The 19,140-nt window shown below is 42.7% G+C and overlaps 1 protein-coding gene across 5 annotated transcripts in view; it reads right to left on the bottom strand.

Moving 5' to 3' along the window:
• elmo1 (engulfment and cell motility 1 (ced-12 homolog, C. elegans)) overlaps window positions 1-19,140 on the bottom strand; it is a 34,592-nt gene that overhangs the window by 13,464 nt on the left and 1,988 nt on the right. For 4 of the 5 annotated variants that reach the window (XM_088404400.1, XM_088404403.1, XM_088404402.1 and 1 more), the window contains exons 2-6: window positions 2,627-2,755; window positions 1,582-1,622; window positions 1,424-1,496; window positions 1,289-1,339; window positions 807-976 (exon numbers count right to left, since the gene is read on the bottom strand). In XM_088404400.1, the coding sequence (XP_088260526.1) occupies window positions 807-976; window positions 1,289-1,339; window positions 1,424-1,496; window positions 1,582-1,622; window positions 2,627-2,704 (413 nt within the window). In that variant the 5' untranslated portion in view covers window positions 2,705-2,755. Of the gene's footprint in view, window positions 1-806; window positions 977-1,288; window positions 1,340-1,423; window positions 1,497-1,581; window positions 1,623-2,626; window positions 2,756-6,908; window positions 7,061-19,140 lie in introns of those variants that run through there. The other variant, XM_088404401.1, reaches the window with a different exon arrangement.

The raw sequence follows: 19,140 nt of genomic DNA, 5'->3' as shown, positions 1-19,140 counted from the left end.
AAATCTTGAAAGACAAACACAGTTTTGCAGCCATTTCGAGCACCCTAATATCAGCCAAAACAAGAAGCAGTTGCTTGCTTTTGCCAGCAGAGGGCGCCATCTGTCTTTTATACGTGTGCAGCCCAAGACACACACACACACACACACACACACACACACACAGAGCAGATGTGATTAGCACAATAGACGATTTAATGAGGTAACAACACACACCTCAGTGTGTACCTGCATGTGTGTGTGTGCATGTGCGATCGCGCACAACTGCACAATCCCCATCACGGATGAAATAGTCGGCCTCAGCAAAAACGCCCGTGACTTATATCAACCTTCAACCCAGACGGCTCGCGGGGAGGACAAAAGTATTGGGACGCAATAAAGGCACAAGCGCAGACCCCATATAGGCCTTCCGTGCCGGATGTGTGGATGCAAACGGTGCAGCAAAACATGTGGAAAGGCAACATAACAGCACTCAAACGCATACATTCTTTATCCCCTGTAAAGAACATTTTTTTAATACTGTATCTTATTCGGGGCGTATTGAGACACGCATTTGTGTCCGAAAATTTAAATTTATTTAACCAATTGTTTATGTTTGTTTTTCCAGAATTTTGACCTAGACAGCAAAGTTCTCTGGAGTAGCAATAGGATCCTGGGTCAATTTGAGCCAGAGGGATGTGTTTTCATCTAAAAGTGTCAAAAACTTTTACCACCAATACCAGGAGGGTTAAGTCATTTGGCGCCATCTTGTGGCATCTACACACTATTACAAAGAGCTGACTTTTTTTTTTTTTTGAGCGGGGACTTACTCGGTGCCGCTCTCCACCATCTGCGTGAGCAGCGAGATGCCGTCCATGTTGATAAAGTCCAAGGCGAAGGTGACGTCCCGCGAGGCGCTGGCCAGGTCCTTCAGCGCCTCCAGCTTGGCGTCCATGCTGGACGACTGGATGCGCTCGTGCAGCTGCAGCGCCGTCTGATACTGCGCGGAGAAGCGGCCGTTACTTTTGCCGTGGCGACAAGCAAACAAGATTGCGCAATATGACGCCAAAGCTTCCTAAACGTTTTTTGTGAAATCTGAATTTATTGGGATCGTGAAAACATCCGTCCGTGTTTCGCGTTCTAATTGATTTGCTCTTAAATTGAAAAGCAAAACATATATCCTGAGATTTGTAGATTGCTGCAGGGGTTCCCCGTATTTGAGAAACGCCGCACTACGCCATGTAGCTTTGAGGCATCCAACAACACCGCAGCTCTAATTAGCTTTTGCCTAACGGTGCACAGCGCCACTTACGGGAGACGTGGTCAATCGCAGGATGGAGCCGTTTTTGATGTCGTTGCGATTCTGAGAAAAAAAAAATTGAGCACGTATAGCTTCGCTTTGGAAAAAAAGTGGAATCGGCCGTCTCTTATTAGGTGACAAACAAACCTTTTCTGTAATGTAGAAATTGTTGGCGTCGGCAATCTGCAGCGCAAAATTTTCATGATTCCCCAGAGACCAACTGTGGAAACATTTTATTCATACAAATAATACGGTTTGCACTTAGTCAGGGGGAAAAAAAATGTTGAGAAATGTTGTGGACTTACCCCTCGCACACTTCTTTGATGATAGCAGAGAGCGGCTTTTTCTGTAGGGTGAAAGAAAAATTCAGAGTTTAGAAGATATTCGGAACATTTTTGATTTTTTTTTTTTTTTCCTCTCAATAATATTGGTTTTGGGTTAGGGTTCATATTTTGTGATTCATCACCTTCCTTGTAAAATTAAGACTGTTTTGAAGTGTTTAATTCTTGACTTTTTTTCTTGACGGTTCTTTCCTTTTAAATTGTAAAAGTAAGACGATGTCCATAAAATTCTGCCCATTTTTTCTCCTCAAAAAAGAGAAAAAGATGATTTCCACGTGGAAAAAAAAAGTGTTCCAATTTTATTTGAAACCTTATTTTTTGCAAATTGTCGGTTGAAGAAGGAGCTAGCATGGCATGACTCACGCCGTCGCCGTACGCCGCCACAGGCCGTTTATATGCGGATGAGATGGTCATGAGGTGGAGGCGGTGCGTGTGTGTGTGTGTGTGTGCGTGCGTGTGTGCGTGTTGAGAGCGACAAGGGGCGACAAAGGAGGAAGAGGAGGAGCAGCGCAACCGCATGGCGGCGCCTCGGAGGCAGGACGTTGCCGACATCCGCAGAGGTTGGCGCGGCAAGGCCCAGCGCGGGGCCGTTGCCGTGGCGACGCCCAACTTTTACTACCGGCGGTGCAGGTGACTCACACACACACACACACAATACTCAATCCTTCTCATCATGACGTCTTCCAATCAGATGGTTACGTTTTGACAGCAAAAAAATCATGTTTATTGGAAAAGGTGCAAATTTGGAGACGATCGTTATGTATGCTAATTTTAAATCGGTTTTAATGTGAAATAGATTGTGCATAAGTTCACAGAGTTTCTAAAAGTAATCGAATGCATTGGAATGCCCTGACAGGAACAGTACAGCTTTCTTTTCAAATTAAAAGCAAATAAATTGGAACATGAAACAACTTATTGCTACATTGTGTTATAGTGACTTCCTGTATGCCTCTATTTTGTTTAGTTTTTATATCCTGGAATCCTTTTTTTTTGTCTGTTTTCAGTTTACCTGGTCGATCTCCATGAGCTTGGGGAAGGCCCCCGGCCACTCGATGGCCACCTTGACGGTGTCGGCAGGCGGCGGCATGGCTGCTTTCGCGCCTTTTAGCGTCTAAACCCACAGGGCGATCATCCACACCTGGAAAAAAAGCAAAATCGCACCTTAGTGCCCAAGCTTCAGTGCCCAAGTGATGGAGAAACGAAGCTTAATGAAGCGCGTGTGATTTTTTTTTTTTTTCATAACTAAATGGTGTTGGTTTTGGTTTAAAGATGCTAGTGCAGTGAAAATGTATTCCATTTCCACTGCTTTATTTTTAACCAAGAGTGCCACTCATAGGACTCAAACATATCACAAGTGCTTGATGAAGCTTCATTTGGCTATCGCTAGCAAATGAACTGAAAAAACATTACAATACGTGCACAACAAAACTAAAAATCTGCATGGTCTTCATCACCTGCATGTAGACCGCCATCATAACGACGACTATGACATCATGACCACTGTTGTCATGACGACAATGAAACAGTGGTCATCATTGCATCATGGAAGCCAAATTTGTAACAACCTTCAACAAAGCTCCATCTTGAAACCCTAATTTCACACCTAACCCAGATTGGAATCCTCAAGTCGAAACCTTCCCAGGACTCGCAACGTGATCTTGCAACCCTGGCGGCGCGGCCTTAAGAGTGAGTCATCCCATAATAATCCACAGCAGCTTTCTTCCTGCGAGCGGTCGCCATGGCAGCGGCCGCATCAATAGCGACCGTGCATCTTTCTTTCCGAGGCCCGGCGCGTTGTCACCCGCCCCAAAAAGACGTGACTCACTCTCCGGCCCCTCCCCGCCTTCACGTTGGCATTCATTGACCAACGCCGGCCCACTTGACGCCTTACCCCATGGGGAAAAAAAAAAAAAAAAAAGAATCCAATCACAAAAGAAACGCTCACTAAGTGAGTCACACATCTGTTACAAAGAAGGAAATGTGAATCATCTTTTCCTCAAGCAGCTGCAAGCGCTTCAAACCCTAACCCTGACTTGAAACCCAACTTTGAAACTCAAATTCAAAACCCTGACCCGGGCGAACAACCTTAACTTGAAACACCCACCTCGGCTTGAAACCCAAACGCTTGTTTGAAACACCAATGAGGCTTAAAACCCTCATTTTAAAACCTGCAATCTAGAACATTTAACAAACCGGATGGAAGACAACTAGGTTCTTCTTGTCGCGAGGAGAGCCGACGGAAACCCGACCTTCACCGATAATTCTAATTTAGAAACCCCTACCTAAAACCTTGACCTCGGAGAACTACTTTGAAACGAACTTGAAAGAGTAAGATTTGCTTGATACTCTACAATTTCTTCACCCCGATTCGAAACCCTGACCTAGGAATTGTATTTGAAACACTGCTTTATATCGCTTGCTTTAAAATCCCAAGCAAAGTGATTGTGTCCAAACAAAGTGTATCGGATAGCGAAAGGCGCCGGTCCGGGAAGGGGCGACTTGCGAGGCGTCATGTGATCACAGCCTTCTCAGGTTGCAGGCGCAGCCCGCCGGCCGTGTGATCCGCCTCCGCGCGTTCAAACAAAGAAACCGGCTGGGGGGTTCTACACTTGCAATTTGAGACACACTCAGAAATATCAATCAGTGGTTATTGCGCTGACAAAATAATGGAAAAAAAAAAGGTTAAAAAAATGGAATTAAATGATTTTTTAAAACGATTTCCCAATAAAAATGATAAAACTCCAAAATAACACACTTGTTGGATTAGCACACAGAAATGTGCAAAAGTAATCATCATGGACCGGTTGCCAGCCAATCGCAGGGCACACAGAGACCAACAAGCATTCACGTGCCCGATCACACCTAAGGACATGTCAGGCAAAATGGCCGCCCCCCCGAGACAAGTTTTCTTGCTTGAATCCTATTCCATAAATGAAATCTTTTTCAAAATATCGAGTTTAGACTTGCGGGACTGAAATAAGCAAAATATTGGAAAGAAAATTTGAGGAGTTGATATTTTTTAGGCCAAATTTTGATCCAGCAAAATGAACATTTTTGTGCCTTATTAAAAAAAACAAAACAACAACAAACATTTTTTTGATGGCGTTCCCGCCATGAATTCAAACATCGGGAGCGGCGTGTCCAAAACACAAAAAAATGTGTTCAAGTTGGTTTGATCTCATGAAAAAGTCCACAACGAAAAGTTTAGCATTGCTAGTATTAAAAAAAGAAGAAGAAGAAAACTTTGGCCACAAGATGCTCCGGTTACCCCCTCCGGCGCAGGCGTACCCACATGCGAACCCACCCAAAAAAAAAAAAAAAGTAACAAAAAAACATGTCCCATCCTTCACCCACAGGAAAACAAACGGGACAAAAGAGGCGAGGTGTGAAAAGAAAGAAAGACAAAAGGCAAAGGAGGATTGCGGAGCTGCCGGCAAGCGATGCGCAAAAAAAAAAAAAAAAGGCAAAAGAAAAAAACAAAACGCACGAGATTGATCAAAGCGGAGGAACGTCACTCACGTTAGTGTGGGAACGGCAAATTTCACAACACTTCAATCTTCATCACACGGGACGTGTGGATAATGGCCTTCATAATTAAATTACCCCCCCCCCCCCCACACACACACACACACACACACAAAAAAGAAAAAAAAAACAGATTTAAAGTTTTCAGGTTCTAATACAAACCAGAGAAGGACTTTGTTTTGAACCGAAAATCCAAAGCGATTAAGATTTTAATTGACTTTGAGTCACAAACGCAACATACATTTTTTTTTTTACACACATTTTTTTCATATTTATTTTAGAAAAAGTGCATTATTTAGGAAATTATTCTTAAAAACCTACATTAAATTTTTATAAAACATTTTTTCTATTATTATTATTCAGGATTGTTTTTTTTTTTTTTGAAGCACAAAAACATGGCGCGATGGTCAAGCGAGTAGCATTTAGGCCGAAAAGAAGGTGCGCATTTTGAAAGCAGCATGAAAAGCGACAAGACTGAAGTGTCACAAGGGCCTCGCTACCATGCTGCAAGCAGGATATCCTGTGGAGAAAACAAACACACACAACGGGGGCTTTCTATCGTAGTGGGGACATTTCCTACTCCCTATGCTGAACCATGGCAACAGATGGCCTGAGCCTAACCTCGAGCGAAATCCAATTCACTCAAAAAGCAAGTCTTGACCCACAAAAACAGATCGCAACTTGGGGGCTGGACCAAAATGGTCCCCGCAGAAACCATCAAACATGGAATTTGGTCCTCGCCATGCGGCAATACCAACGCAACGCACACACGCCAAACCGCAAAGACCCAGGTCAACGTCGCCGAGGAGCGTCCCGGCAGGCCGACGGGAACAATGGTCGGAACCGGACGGCGGAATATTTACGAGGCTCGGCCCGGTCCGCCTTAGCCGGCGAGAAAGTTTACGCGCAGGCGGACCAAATGCCGGCGCCGACTTTGGACTCAAATTTGCGTTACACTCTTTGGGGTCAAAGTTTAGGAGGTTTTGAGTAAAACGAGTTTTTTTTTTTTTTTTTTGGACAAAATGTCAAATTAAAGCTATTTTCACAAAAACAGATTTTTCTTTGAAATGACTTTTTCTATGAAGAATTTTTCAAATTTTTTCTTTTTAAATTCAAATGTGAATTTATGATTCTTCATGAACTGTAAATTTTTTAATCTTTGACTTTCTTAAAGATTATGGTTCGCTTTGGGTAAAACTATTTTGCTAAATGGCAAAAGAAAGACTACGTCCACAGAGCAAAAATGACATTTTTTCAAAGAAGAAAAACTTCTTTCCAAAAAACTCTCGAACTTTCTGTAAATTCCTCATTTTTCACAATATTCTCGATTAAAAAAAAGATATTTTTCATGTAAAACGTAAACATTTTTTTCCTTCATTGTTCAAACTATTAATATTGAAATTAAAGATGTTCAATACCATTTTGTTTTTTAGAGCAGTTTGAGTATTCTGAGTACTCTTTGTGTACTTACCGATCCCAAGTATCGATACAGCTTGTACTTGCGATATATATCAAATTATACTTAACACAATGACAAAAAAAAAACCTGACACAGATGACAGGTGGCGCAGCATGGCGCCAACTACTGGTGAGGAGGACCCCATGCAAGATTTTCTTCAAGTATCAGCGACTGGTATCGGCAGCCTCTATAAACACCTAACAAATAAGGCCGGCATCGGCCCGCTAACGATACCCGATATCAATACTTGACTTTTTCTCCTAAAATGAAAACGATTGTCGGAAAGTCTGACGGCAATCGGACTCACCTCGTCTTATTTTGAGCCGCTCCAGCCCAAGCCCGGACAAATCGACTTTAGCGTGCGGCGGACATGTTAGCAAAAGGCGAGGGGGAAGTTGGGCGTTTGTCGGCAAAAGAGGAAACGAGTCAGCGCGGGCCGGAGGACGGGGAGGAAGCGTGACGACACGCGCTGCAAAAAATGTCAATTAAGCCACCGTTCATTCAGCTCGGTCGGCAAATACGGCGGCGGCGGCGGAGGAACTGAGAGCCCTTTCCACACATTCGCAGTCTTCGCACCGAGTTGCCAAAAAAAAAAAAAAAGTGTCTGCTCCACCCTGCATGAGCTCAACAGCCTCACAAACACACAACAAAGTGTGAATGCGCCACCAAGAGATCAACATTGCTTTCATTTAATTTAATCTCTACTATATGGATTTTCATTTACGACCGTATTAATTGCAGGTTTACCTAGCTATTTTTCTTGCAATTTTTCTTCCTTAGATCGGCAAAAAAAGAAAAAATTACATGAAAAAAAATAGATCCTAAATACTATAAAAATGATTATGCTGTTAGGCTAGCAGAATGTTCACGGCGAATTTGACACTTTCCAAGTTTTTAAATGAATAAATCGATTACATTCACAAAAATGTAGTTCATTTTTATTTTGAGTTATTATTTTTAACTATCTAAAAGTATTCGTTTTTAATTTTTTCTCGATATTTTTAATATTCTGACCCTGTGATATAATAAAAAATAAAAAGCTCTAAAAATTGTCTTGTGCGTTGTTGCAGCTTAACTCTATTGCATTTTATTATTATTATTATTATTACAATTTTTATGAACTCTAACTTTTTCGATTTCATTAGTCAGCTCAGTCAAAAAAAAATATATATATGTATACACATATATACACATATATACATATATATTACACCTTTTTTGGGGGGGAAGATAATCCCCCGCGCTCACATAAAATGACCTTTGGAGAATAAATAACGAGGTGAAATGTTGCACGTTACAAAGACGCTCATTTGCGAGTCGCTAGCGTGATCACGGGGGACGTTTGTCAGGCCAAGAATCTTGCGGAGCGCATCGCTTGCGGGAACGTTTGGAATTCAACGTGGCCGCGGACAAAGAGGAATAATCCACTTTACTTGTGAATCCTCAAAGGCGCCGGTGATTATCCCGCCGTCAAAATTCAGCCGTTTGGAGCCGAGCACAATGTCCTCCATCAGCTGCCTTTCACAAAAAGCCGCACCGCGCCGTCTGCGGTGCCGAATGCGGCGCAAAAAAACGGAAGGCCCGCCGCGGATTAGCCATTGTGCGTGCTCTGCTCGGGCTGAGAATCACGCACCGCGCACACACACACACACACAAAAAAACGTTATGCAATAAACAAAGATTTGACTTATCGCGACAAATTTTTAAAATGCGATTTGTAGCTCGGAAAATTGTGTTCTTATCTTCAGTTGGATGACTGTCTCTAAAATATTACGATATAAATTTCAGCTCATAAAATTTACAATTCATTTTTGTGCAATTGCAACATGTCTGAAATTTTTTTGACTGCAACTTATACTAACTTTTCTGGATTCATGTCTTGTAAGATGAAATTTAGTAAAAAGTCCCACTTTATTTTGCTCACGTTGAAAATTTACGTTGGAAAACATAAAAACAACAAAAAAATCCCTTTTCCCTGAAAAACTCGGAAAATTTTCCACTTAATTTTGGGACAAAATTTTGGGACAAATTTTGTTTACAAAAATGACAGTTTTTTCGCAAGACTGCAATTAAATAATAATAATAAATAATAACGGAACCTACCAACATAACGTTTCCCCTAGAGTGCTATAGTGTCGTGCAAATGAAAATCGAAATTGCTGCCGTAGGTAAATTCGCGATTAGCGCGTTGAGAAAAATGAAGCAGCAATGGGGCATTGTCGGTTGAAACCGCTTGAAGCGTTTCACGCGTTACATAAGGCGACCATGACACACGTTTTTGTTTTTATTCCCCTCTTCTCCTTTCTGTTCCCGTTTAAAAATAACACGTCGCCCTGCCGCCTTTACGCAAGCGCGTTAGTCGGCATCAAGGTCAGCGGCGCAAACCCCCCCCCAAAAAAACAACAAAAACAGGAAAACAATGTATCATTTAGACATTTATGCTGGAAGGCTTTTAACACTATTGTTGTTGGTGTTAGCCTGGAGGCTACGCAAGCTTCTGATGGAGCAAACGTGTATTAATACAAAACCAATATTTTAATCATAGCTTACAGTGCAATTAAGGACCATGCGTCGTTAGCACGTCATGCTAGGAAATCAAAAAGTGAATCAGAGTTACTAGACTCTCATTAGTTTACCTGTTTTGATTCTTCATTAGCTTGAACCTTTTGGCGAGGGCAATCAACTGACGCACATTAGCATCTTTTAGCACGTTTAACAAGCTAACCGGAGGAGCCACAGCGGCATTCAAATGTACCCTTGCGCCTCTTTTATCGATCTGGAACAGCGTTTTACAAACATTAGCCCACATTAGCGCCGGCGTGACCTTATTTGACCTTTGACCAAATGAAAAAGGGAGTCGATAATTGCAAGTTATAAGCTATTTAGAGCTGACTCCATCCTTCCTGCGTGGGTGGTGACCCCATTAATTACTTAAAGGCTCCTCTGTTAAGGTGCTCCCCTTGGGCCATTATAAATATATTGTGTGGGGGGGGGGGACACAAAGGAGTCACACAGACACAGCCTTGTCATTCCACTTTACTCCACAAGAGGCGCTTGCGAGACAGCGTCGACTTTGACAGACTTGTCACTTTCGGGTTAATCCTGGTTCCCTAGTGGAGTCATACGTATTTGTAATGCGCGGGTGGAGGCAGTTGGGGGGGGTGTAAAGAGGCATCGAGGGGTGTCAAAAGTCCCGCCCGTGCCGTCTGGCAGGCGACGATGTGTCATCTGGGGCGACGGAATCAAAGCTTATGAATTATAAATTAAGACAACGGCCTGTTGCCTTCATCGTGTTGAGTAAGAAAATTGGAACAAAATTAGTCATTCGTCCTTCATTTTGGAATATAATCATTTAATGTAGCCTGTCTGCCTATGCGACGCAGGAAAAAAAGGCAAGTCTTTCTAGTCACAATATAAAATATATGGCGAGAACAGTTTTTTATAAATGATGAGACTTTTTGGCAGCGGTGAGGAATCTAATTATGGTTTACCCAGTGGGGAAATCCCCCCCCCCCGCTTCCCCAACCCCATTTTTCTATAGACTTCATATCCTCCCCCCCACTTCCACTCATCAATGCGACAACAATAATGAAGCGGCCACGCTTCAAGGGATGCGCTACCCTGAAAAAGTTCACAAGAGCCCTCTGAGTATGTGTGTGTATGAGAGCAATGGGTGGGGCTGGACCCCCCCACACACACACACAAAGAAAAAAAAAATCAGCCAGGTCATGTGATCAATGAGAGGATGAATAGCTCTTTTCGGTTGGGTGGAGGAAGTCACAGAAACAGGTCTGTGGGGCGCAAATTTTTGTGGGGACCTCTTGCGCTTGTGGGGACCAAGTTCAGACCTCTTTCTGAGGGTCGAGACTTGCTTTCAGAGTATATCTTTGAATTGGATTTTCTTGAGGATTAGGAAATGCATTAAATCAATGGGATGTCCCCACTACGATAGAAACCCCCCCGCGTGTGTTTGTGTGAGCGCTGCAGTCTTCATTCACAAGAGGAGCGCAACAAAAAAGAGGAAACAACGCCTCCGTCATAAAGCGGCATCCTCTCACGCCCCCATCATTACTGTGAGTGGCTGGCGACGACCACGCAAAAGCTAACTTTAGCGCTGACACAAACAAGCCAAAACGCTCCCGTGAAAAACGAGGCCTTCGTTGAGGAGCGGGCGGAAAAAAACTAAACAAAAAACAAAAAAGGGAAACAGGTCATTATGACTCGCTCCAGTTTCCACATTGTGTAACCGTTCAAACCACGCGAGCGTCGGGCAAAATCAATAGACGCTGGTGACTGCTAGCTTGCGCCGCGCTATGAAAACCGTGAATCAAAGCGCCGACTCCAGTGGACCAATTTTGAGGTCCGACAAAGTACAATCCACTGTATTAACTACAGTGCCGCAATATGTTACCACCAAATCAAGATGGCGTCGTAAAGCTACGTCGCGACTAGATCCGTCACGATAATTACAATTATCAAGTTACCGCTCAATGAAAAAAAAAATGTATTTGTTGATACACGTCATAAACATTCCCTTGCGTTGTTTCTTCTTTACTTCATGTGAAAAGGCAGAAAAAAAGCAAAACTCAATTATTAAATCGTTTGAATCAAACAACGCAAAGATGAAAGATGCTAACCAAAATTAAGCAACACATTTTAGCCACAAATTCATGTGAATAAATAAAAATGAGCATGAAGCAGCAGCTGTATCATTCACAAAAAAACACATACAAGCCTCACAGCATCCATCTTTTGTTCCATTCTTTAACCAGATAATGGCATTCCGAAAAGACGCATAATAACGGCGTACGTGCTAATTAGGAGGCGGCGGCTGCTGACAGGTGTGATGGGAAGCGTCTCCTGCTCCGTGGCGCCATTGCGCGCATCTCCCAGAATAGAAACGCCGCAGCCTTTATGCCAGAACATGGCGGTAGCTAACCACTAAGTTGGGTTCATTTAAAAAAATTAACATTTCCAGCCAGGGGGCGCCAATCATGTGCATCAAAATGCACACTTGTCAAAAAGTGGACATGCAATAAGCGATTCTGATGTTTCGAGATACAGTCGTGATTTTGAAAGCTTTTTTTGGTGTTTTCAGGATATATTTTTTCAAACATCGAGAGATTAAGAGCACATGCTTTGTGGCAAGCTGGCATGCGCGCCGCCATGTTAAACGGGACGCGAACGATCGGTCATCTCGGGTCAGGGAATTTCCACCGCAAAACGCAGTCGGGATTGGGTGAAGGATTCCTTGGACCAGGTCAACATTCCGCCATTGTTGGAATCAATGGATAGTAAAGTTAAAGGGCTTATATGGCCCGCAGCTCCAATGGCGCTAACGACGCGTGCTAACTAGCTATTGGCGTGCGTCGTAAATAAGCTGAAAGAAGAATATAGCGCTCGGGGGTAGAGCGGGCTTGATCGCGTTTTTCAAGACGACAAAGTCGAACGCACAAGCACGAGGAAAAGTCGCAACAAGGCTACGCTAACGCTCTGCGTTATCGTCAGCGGTATTCGGCCTTTTGTTCAAGTACAGTATTTTGATTTTGTACTCATTTGACAGACGAAAAGCGATCGATTTCAAGCCTTTGAGCGATATTTTGTCCAATCCCTTGGCACAAGGCTGCCACACAAAAAAATGGAAAAACACAAGTACCTGGAATCGAATGTCTCGGCACTTTTAAAAAAAACCTAAAAACACGTCTTTGGGATTGAATGAGTTAATAGAAATGGTAATAACGGGTTGGAATAAAGTAAATACTGTGCATTTTACCTCTGGGAACTGTTGGGTCTCCGGTACTCACGATGCTAAAAAACTTCCAAAATGATGTGTCTGGGACGCAGGGATGCATGCAAAAGTGAGCCCCCTAAATAAATAAATAAATAAATAAAAGTAAATATATGAAATGTGAATGACTGCGAGGCAAAGAAGCCACATAACGTCTACGAAACTTTTTTTTCCATAACCTTGCTCTCCACTCGGCTAAATTTTGCAGCTCAGAGGATTATCATATGCACTCAAGCAAGTAATAACCCAAAGGTCATATCATCATCATCACCATCATCATCATCATCACAACCGCCTTGAAAAGTGCGCGGATGCTGGGAAAGGGGGCCACCCGAATGTTTTTTCTGAAGCAAGCTGGCCGCCAAGTGCCAGTCATTGCGGCCAAGCTTTTCTCCGCCGCGTCCCATCCGTCCGCCCCCCCCCGCCGACTCTGCCCGCTAGCCTATGCTGAGATGCAAAAGAGAAGGGAGGGAACGTTGGGGATTGATTTGCGGCTATTTTTACCCGTCCTACTTGAACTAAAGGGTTGAGACGCAAACCAGAAACGAGAAATGAAACAAATGAGGCTGGATGGCAGCTGAAGTTCGGGCTTGAAGTTCTGAGATGGGGGTACGTGACTGCTTTTTAACACTGTGACGGGAGCAGTGCAGTTTTCTTTTCAAATTAAGAGCAAACTAATTGGAACACCAAGCAGCGACTTCCTCCCTGTTATAGTGGATCCTTTGCAAAGCAAAGACTGTCTTTATTTTGTTCAGTTTTGCGCGTTGTCATCAGAGACGGAATTTTCCAGCGGGCGAGTCAGAAATAAAAGAGTTGACATTATACAATTTACATTCCCAGTGACCGAAAAAAAACAGGATAGGTGGCTACGGGAGGTATCAGCAAATCTAATGTAATATTTTTAAATGCGACTTTACAAAATTGCTCATTTATGATGGAGACTTTTACGGACTTTTACGGAGGGGGGGATTAGTAGAGTAAGGCATTAAGTGAACAACGGGGCGCTCGGAGTGATAAAAGCCCACGTGAGGGAAAGTTTCATAAAAGGTAAGCGTTGCGTCTCCCGGCTGACTCGTTTTACGGCGCACCCTTGACCAGAACGGACAATTACTCGTCTTATTAAACCATAACTCAGGCGGGCGGGCGGGCGGGCCCGCCGGCGGCCAAGTCATTAGCAAAAGCTCGTGACCTAGTTTATGACCGCTCATCAAGCTTCGCCGCCAGGCTCCGCCCACGCCCAGTGACCGAAACTTCACTTTCTCGCAATTCAACGTCACCTAGCTCTATAGATGATGTGGTTTTGATTCGGTAGCATTCGTGCAAAATTTAGGGACGTCGGCTTGAAACGGTCAGGGGTACCCTAAAACAATGGCTTGGAACCAAAATGGCTGACTTCCCGTGTCTTTTAGAACATACGTTCTTAAGAGTTTATACTGGGTCTACGCATGGTGGACATATCTACCAAATTTCATTTTACCGAGTAAAACTGGTTTCGGGGGCCGGATTTTTAAAAAACTTTCTCGAGGAGAAAACGTTTGCTTGAAACCAAAATGGCCGACTTCCTGCGCCTTTTAGGACAGACGTGTTTGAGTTCTACTAAATTTCACAACGCTAATTAAAACTGCCTTCGAGGGCCACTTTTTTTCAACTCGGAGAGTAAAGGGTGCCGCGAAAGGATGCGTTTCCCGAGGGACGAGCCAACGACTATCGTGACTATCGCAAGCGAGCGGAAACAAAAGAGTCACTGTGGCTGACACGGACACGCACATTACACACACTTGCCCCGCCAGCTGTCTGCCCCCATCTCCTCCCGCCGACAAGTGCCAAGCGGCCCTCCCTTCCCTTTCCTTTCCTTTGCTTTCCACATCTTCACCGTTTCCAGGAAATGAAGCACCTGAAGCGTAGTATGCTAACATCTGCTATGCTAAGGTTTATAGAAGCAAGAGAGCAATAATGTGGAATGTACATCTTGCTCAGCAGTTGGTTGCTATTTCAAACAGTAATTGAGAGAACGCTAACAAATAAAGTAGCAAGAGAGCAATACAGGGACTGGATAAAGAGGAATATGCATTTTTCTCAGTAACTACTTATGAGAAACAGTAATTCAGCAAAGGCTAACATGCTAACAAGTGCTATGCTAAGATCACATGGCAATGAGAAGGGCTAAAATGCTATCAATTGTCTACACACAGTATTACACACACACACACACACACATATATGTATGTATATATATATATATATATATATATATATATATATATATATATATATATATATACACACACACACACACATATACACACACACACACACACACACGCGATGTGTGTGTGTGTAATTGCCATCCACGCCCTTTCCGTGGGTTCAGTCAGGCATCAATTAGCGGGAGCCGCAGCCTCCCAACTTTAGACTGCTGCCCTATTATTTATTGAGTGATCCGTGCCCCCGGCTTCAACATACGCTAGACGCGGGAGGCGGCCGGCCCGGCTAACGTGCCGACCGGCGCCCTGGCACCGCTACAAAAAGGACAAGGAAAAAAAATGCAGCGGGTGTGGGCTCGGGAGGACTATTTACGGAGCGCGGGACTCCGGGGAGTTCCTTCTAGTCTCTTTGTGGGTTAACTGCATGCGCGCGGGCCTACACCCAACGCACACGCACAAACACGAACAAGGACAAGCACACACATTTGCAGCCACACACACAGAAATATGCATACAGTATGGACACATAACGACGAGCACAAACATATTTAGGCAAAGCCCGATTACTGGCCTGGCTGATTATTATCAAGCAACCAAAAAATCAATAAACAGCAAACAGGATGGAAGACAACTAGGTTATTTTTCTCGCGAGGAGAGCAGACAGAAACCTGCATGTGAATCTTTTTTTCTATTAAGTTAACTTTTTAAGGGATTTGGCTCGCTACACTTTTTGTTTTGCTTTGAAATTACAACATAGAAACAGTAAACAAAAGCTTAACTTTCCAGTTGTATGATTTTTTTTTTAATTTTGTGGTAGAAAACTATAGGGAGCGATGATATTTACTTGTTAGGGTTGGGGTTATTAACTACTAACTAAAATAGATATTAATATTATATAATAAAATAACCTAGAGATTTCAAGAAATTAAGATTTGCAATTTGTATTGTACTGATATCAGTCATATCAGACACACACATTTACAAAAAAGGAAGCCATTTCTGAAGGCGTTTTTGGTGGCTGTGGGTATGATGTCATCCACCCAGCACGCCAAGCCCTGACCGCGGCATCTCCGCAAGGGTCAAAGGTGAGCTGGAGCCGCCACCACAGCTGACTTTTGTGTGAGAGGCGAGGCAGGACATGACCTGGACCAATCGCAGGCCACAAACAGGAAAAGCCAATTCTGTAGCTAGCAACAGGGGGAATAGTCATCTTATCTATATTTTTTTCATTAAAAAAAAAATACAATTTAAGTTTTATTTTTTAAGGTAGAGCTGATTGCAAGCATATTTTTCAAGTATTTTTTTTGAATGTTTTTTTCATATTCCGTCACCATGTCATAAAAAAAATTCTATATTTTTTTAATTTAAAAATAAAAATTTTTAAATCTAATCTATATTTTTTATTTTAAAAATAAAACATCCGTTTCTTAAATCAGACCTGCTTTGTAAACAAAATGATTGAGAAAACGTCAGCCCATTCCACTTCCTGATCCTTTTTTTTTTTTTTTTTTGCAGTTGACGTGCCGCTAAACTCCGCCGTGACTCATATCTCAGATGCAAAAATTCCAAACAGACCAGGGGGGAGGCATGCGGGCTTTCCCTGCAGACAACAAAACAACAGACGCGGCCCCAAGGCCATGCTAATGCTACGCTAGCTTGGCGGTCTCTCACGCGGGCCTGAGCCAGGTGCTGAGCAGATGCGCTCGGCCCGCAAATAGAAAACAGGATCCGCGGCTTTGTCTTAACAAAGTGGGGAAACATCAGAGGGGAAAAAAAAAAACACAAACTTGTGTTTTCACTTGACTTTTTGCAAGCATCAAAAACATAAAAAAAAAAAGACGGAGAGAGAGGTTAAGTAACCAAGGATGACTGAGTAGATTTCAGTTGTATTTAACTTTTCTACATATAATCTTATAGAACCGCTTCTTTATACTTACTTTTTGAACGTTTCGGAGTCAGAAAGGGATAACATCTGAAAACCCTGACCAGTTTTTTGCGGGAAAAAGTGGGGTAAAGTTAAAACACAAAAATCCAGATGCAAATACTTATTACAAACTTCATAAACAACGTTAAAAATGACCTAAGGACAGAGAGTTTAAGTAACTAAGTTTGACTGAGAACATTTCAGTTGTATTTAACTTTTTTTTACGTTTTTGTGCGTATATATATATATATATATATATGATTATTAGACATGGCTAGCAAGGTGTCCTTGCGTGTCGTTGATTGATTCGGACAGTGAAAAGGCCGAGCTGCCATTAAGCCGTTGAATCCAAGGCTTCCCCGCTGGCTCGCCGGCGCCGACCTTGACGGATCACCTTCACGCGTGGCCTCCGCAAAACATGTTCACGTAAAAATACCTTTGAAAAGAAAATGGAGCCCAAGCGTCCAAAGCGATGCCAACGTTTGTTTGCCAGTTAGATGAAATATTAGCTGGGGGTTTCAAAAGAAAAATGTGTTTAACACTGAGTCATGCGGCGATGACACATACGCTTAGGCGACACAATGGAAGCGCATCTAAAGGCGTTATTCCTGTGGCAAGCGCCAATGGCTAACAGCGGGTCAAAAATACACACATCCAAAACACTCGGCAAAAGGATCGACTTGGCAGCATTATAACTGAAAGGGACGCCATACAAGTGCCACAACAAAGCCACAAATTTCATTAAATAATATGCATATATTTACATATGTATACTAGCAATATTTGACAAAAAAATAGGCATTTATCAGAGAAAAAAAGAATAATATTTTGGAATAAAATATGAGTAAAAAAATACTACAATAAAATGTATTCATTGAAAATTGAATAAATATTTAAATCAAAATCATAAAACAAAAATAGAAAATAGATATATGCATTGAAAATTGAGTTTTTAGGGCAAAAAACTCATTGAGGAGTAGAATATATACGTATGCAGTACAAATAATATGCAAAACTAGAAAAAAATTACACAAAACCTTATTTCAAGTTATCGACACTTGTTAGCGGAGCGGACGCCCTCTTGGAGCAGTTTGACAATCACACAAACTAGAAAAAATGATGGGCAAATGCTAACATGCCAACAGTGAATTTCATGACATTTTCAGGTAAAATGCTTTATTAGAATTCATATTGCTTTTTCATTGACATTTTGTCATTTTTGGGGGGGTTGTTCTGAATCAAAAGTATTAGTTATTTGGGATCATAAATTGTTGTAAACACAGCAATCCATGACGGTTGACGTGTATATTTTTGAATAAAGCCAAACACTGATCTCGCAAAAAGTCAAACATGGAAACACTGTATGCGCAAAATGCTAATTGTTAGCATAACATTGATAGCGGTGTGCTTTCTGATATACGTATATATATATATATATATATATATTTATTTATTTATTTATTCCCCTTGTTTGAAAACTTTGAAAAACCACATCGGCAAGTTAAGAAAATCTCAAAACTATTTGACTAAAACGAGCCCAAAAAATCTGCAAAAATCGAAAAGAATAGCGAGCTGGAAATAAATAACGAAACACGAAAATAAACTGGTTTTCCATAAGCCGTTTCTCCATTCCATTACACTAGCGCAACCCGACGAATCAAGTAGAGCATTCCGAGTCCTCAGCGGGGTGACGCCAAATACCACAAACATGCGTGAAGTGCTAGCAAACACCCCCCCTTCCCCTTTTTTTTTAAATTGCCCATTTCCAGCACCGCAGCGGCACAGCTGGAACGCAGCGAGACGTATCACTTTCCGGGGTCATTCCGGGCCCGAGTGACGTCAATGCGCGCTTATCCTCGCGGGAGGGGGGGGGGTATAAACGTTTTCCCGCGGTGCACGTGTTCCATTATCACAGATGATTAGCAAAAGCGCGCTTAATACATTGTGCTACCCAATTTGCATGACTCGTCAGGATGACCTAGCTGGGGCCCCGCCCCCCCGGCCTCCATACAGGTTTGCCGCCGCTGGGAGCAATTAAGACGGCCCGCAAATGAGCACAACCTCAAACTGCCAGCTACATTCACAAAGTTTTTTTTTTTTTTTTTTGAAAGGGGGGTTCATCAAGATGGACAGATAGCAGGCTGGCCTGACATCAAGGGAAAAACAATTTACATGGCTGCCGCCGCCGGGAAGCCGGCACGCCGGGGGGAGGGTGTGTGTGTGTGTGTGTGTGTGTGTGTGTGTGTGCGTGTTGGGGGGGGTGAATGACAGTCGGATATTGTGAGAGTGGAATCTAATGAGAAAAGATAACAAGCTGAGAGGGGAGGAGGCTTTGAGCTTCCCCACTCAAGCGTTTTCCAGAAACGCCGTTTGAAAATGCCCACGTTCAAGTGGCGGACACCATCGCTCCATTTTTATTTACCGCTACTACAGCCAGAGATGTCCAATCGCACTTTTTTTCCAAACCGACACAAGGATGAACACAATGTTCCTTCTAGACATCAAAAACATTTCATTTTTACCCATTGAAATTAAAATCGCTATTTTTTTCAAGAGGCAAACAGCTAAAAAAAAAATGTAACCACTGCTATAGCTAGAGATGTCCGATACCACTTTTTTCCAA

This window comes from Hippichthys cyanospilos, chromosome 21 (assembly GCF_059441005.1).
Source record: "Hippichthys cyanospilos isolate Australia breed blue-spotted pipefish chromosome 21, RoL_Hcya_1.0, whole genome shotgun sequence".
Taxonomy (NCBI): Eukaryota; Metazoa; Chordata; class Actinopteri; order Syngnathiformes; family Syngnathidae; genus Hippichthys; species Hippichthys cyanospilos.
The sequence above is the reverse complement of the archived record's forward strand: the minus strand, read 5'-3'. Positions and strand labels throughout refer to the sequence as shown.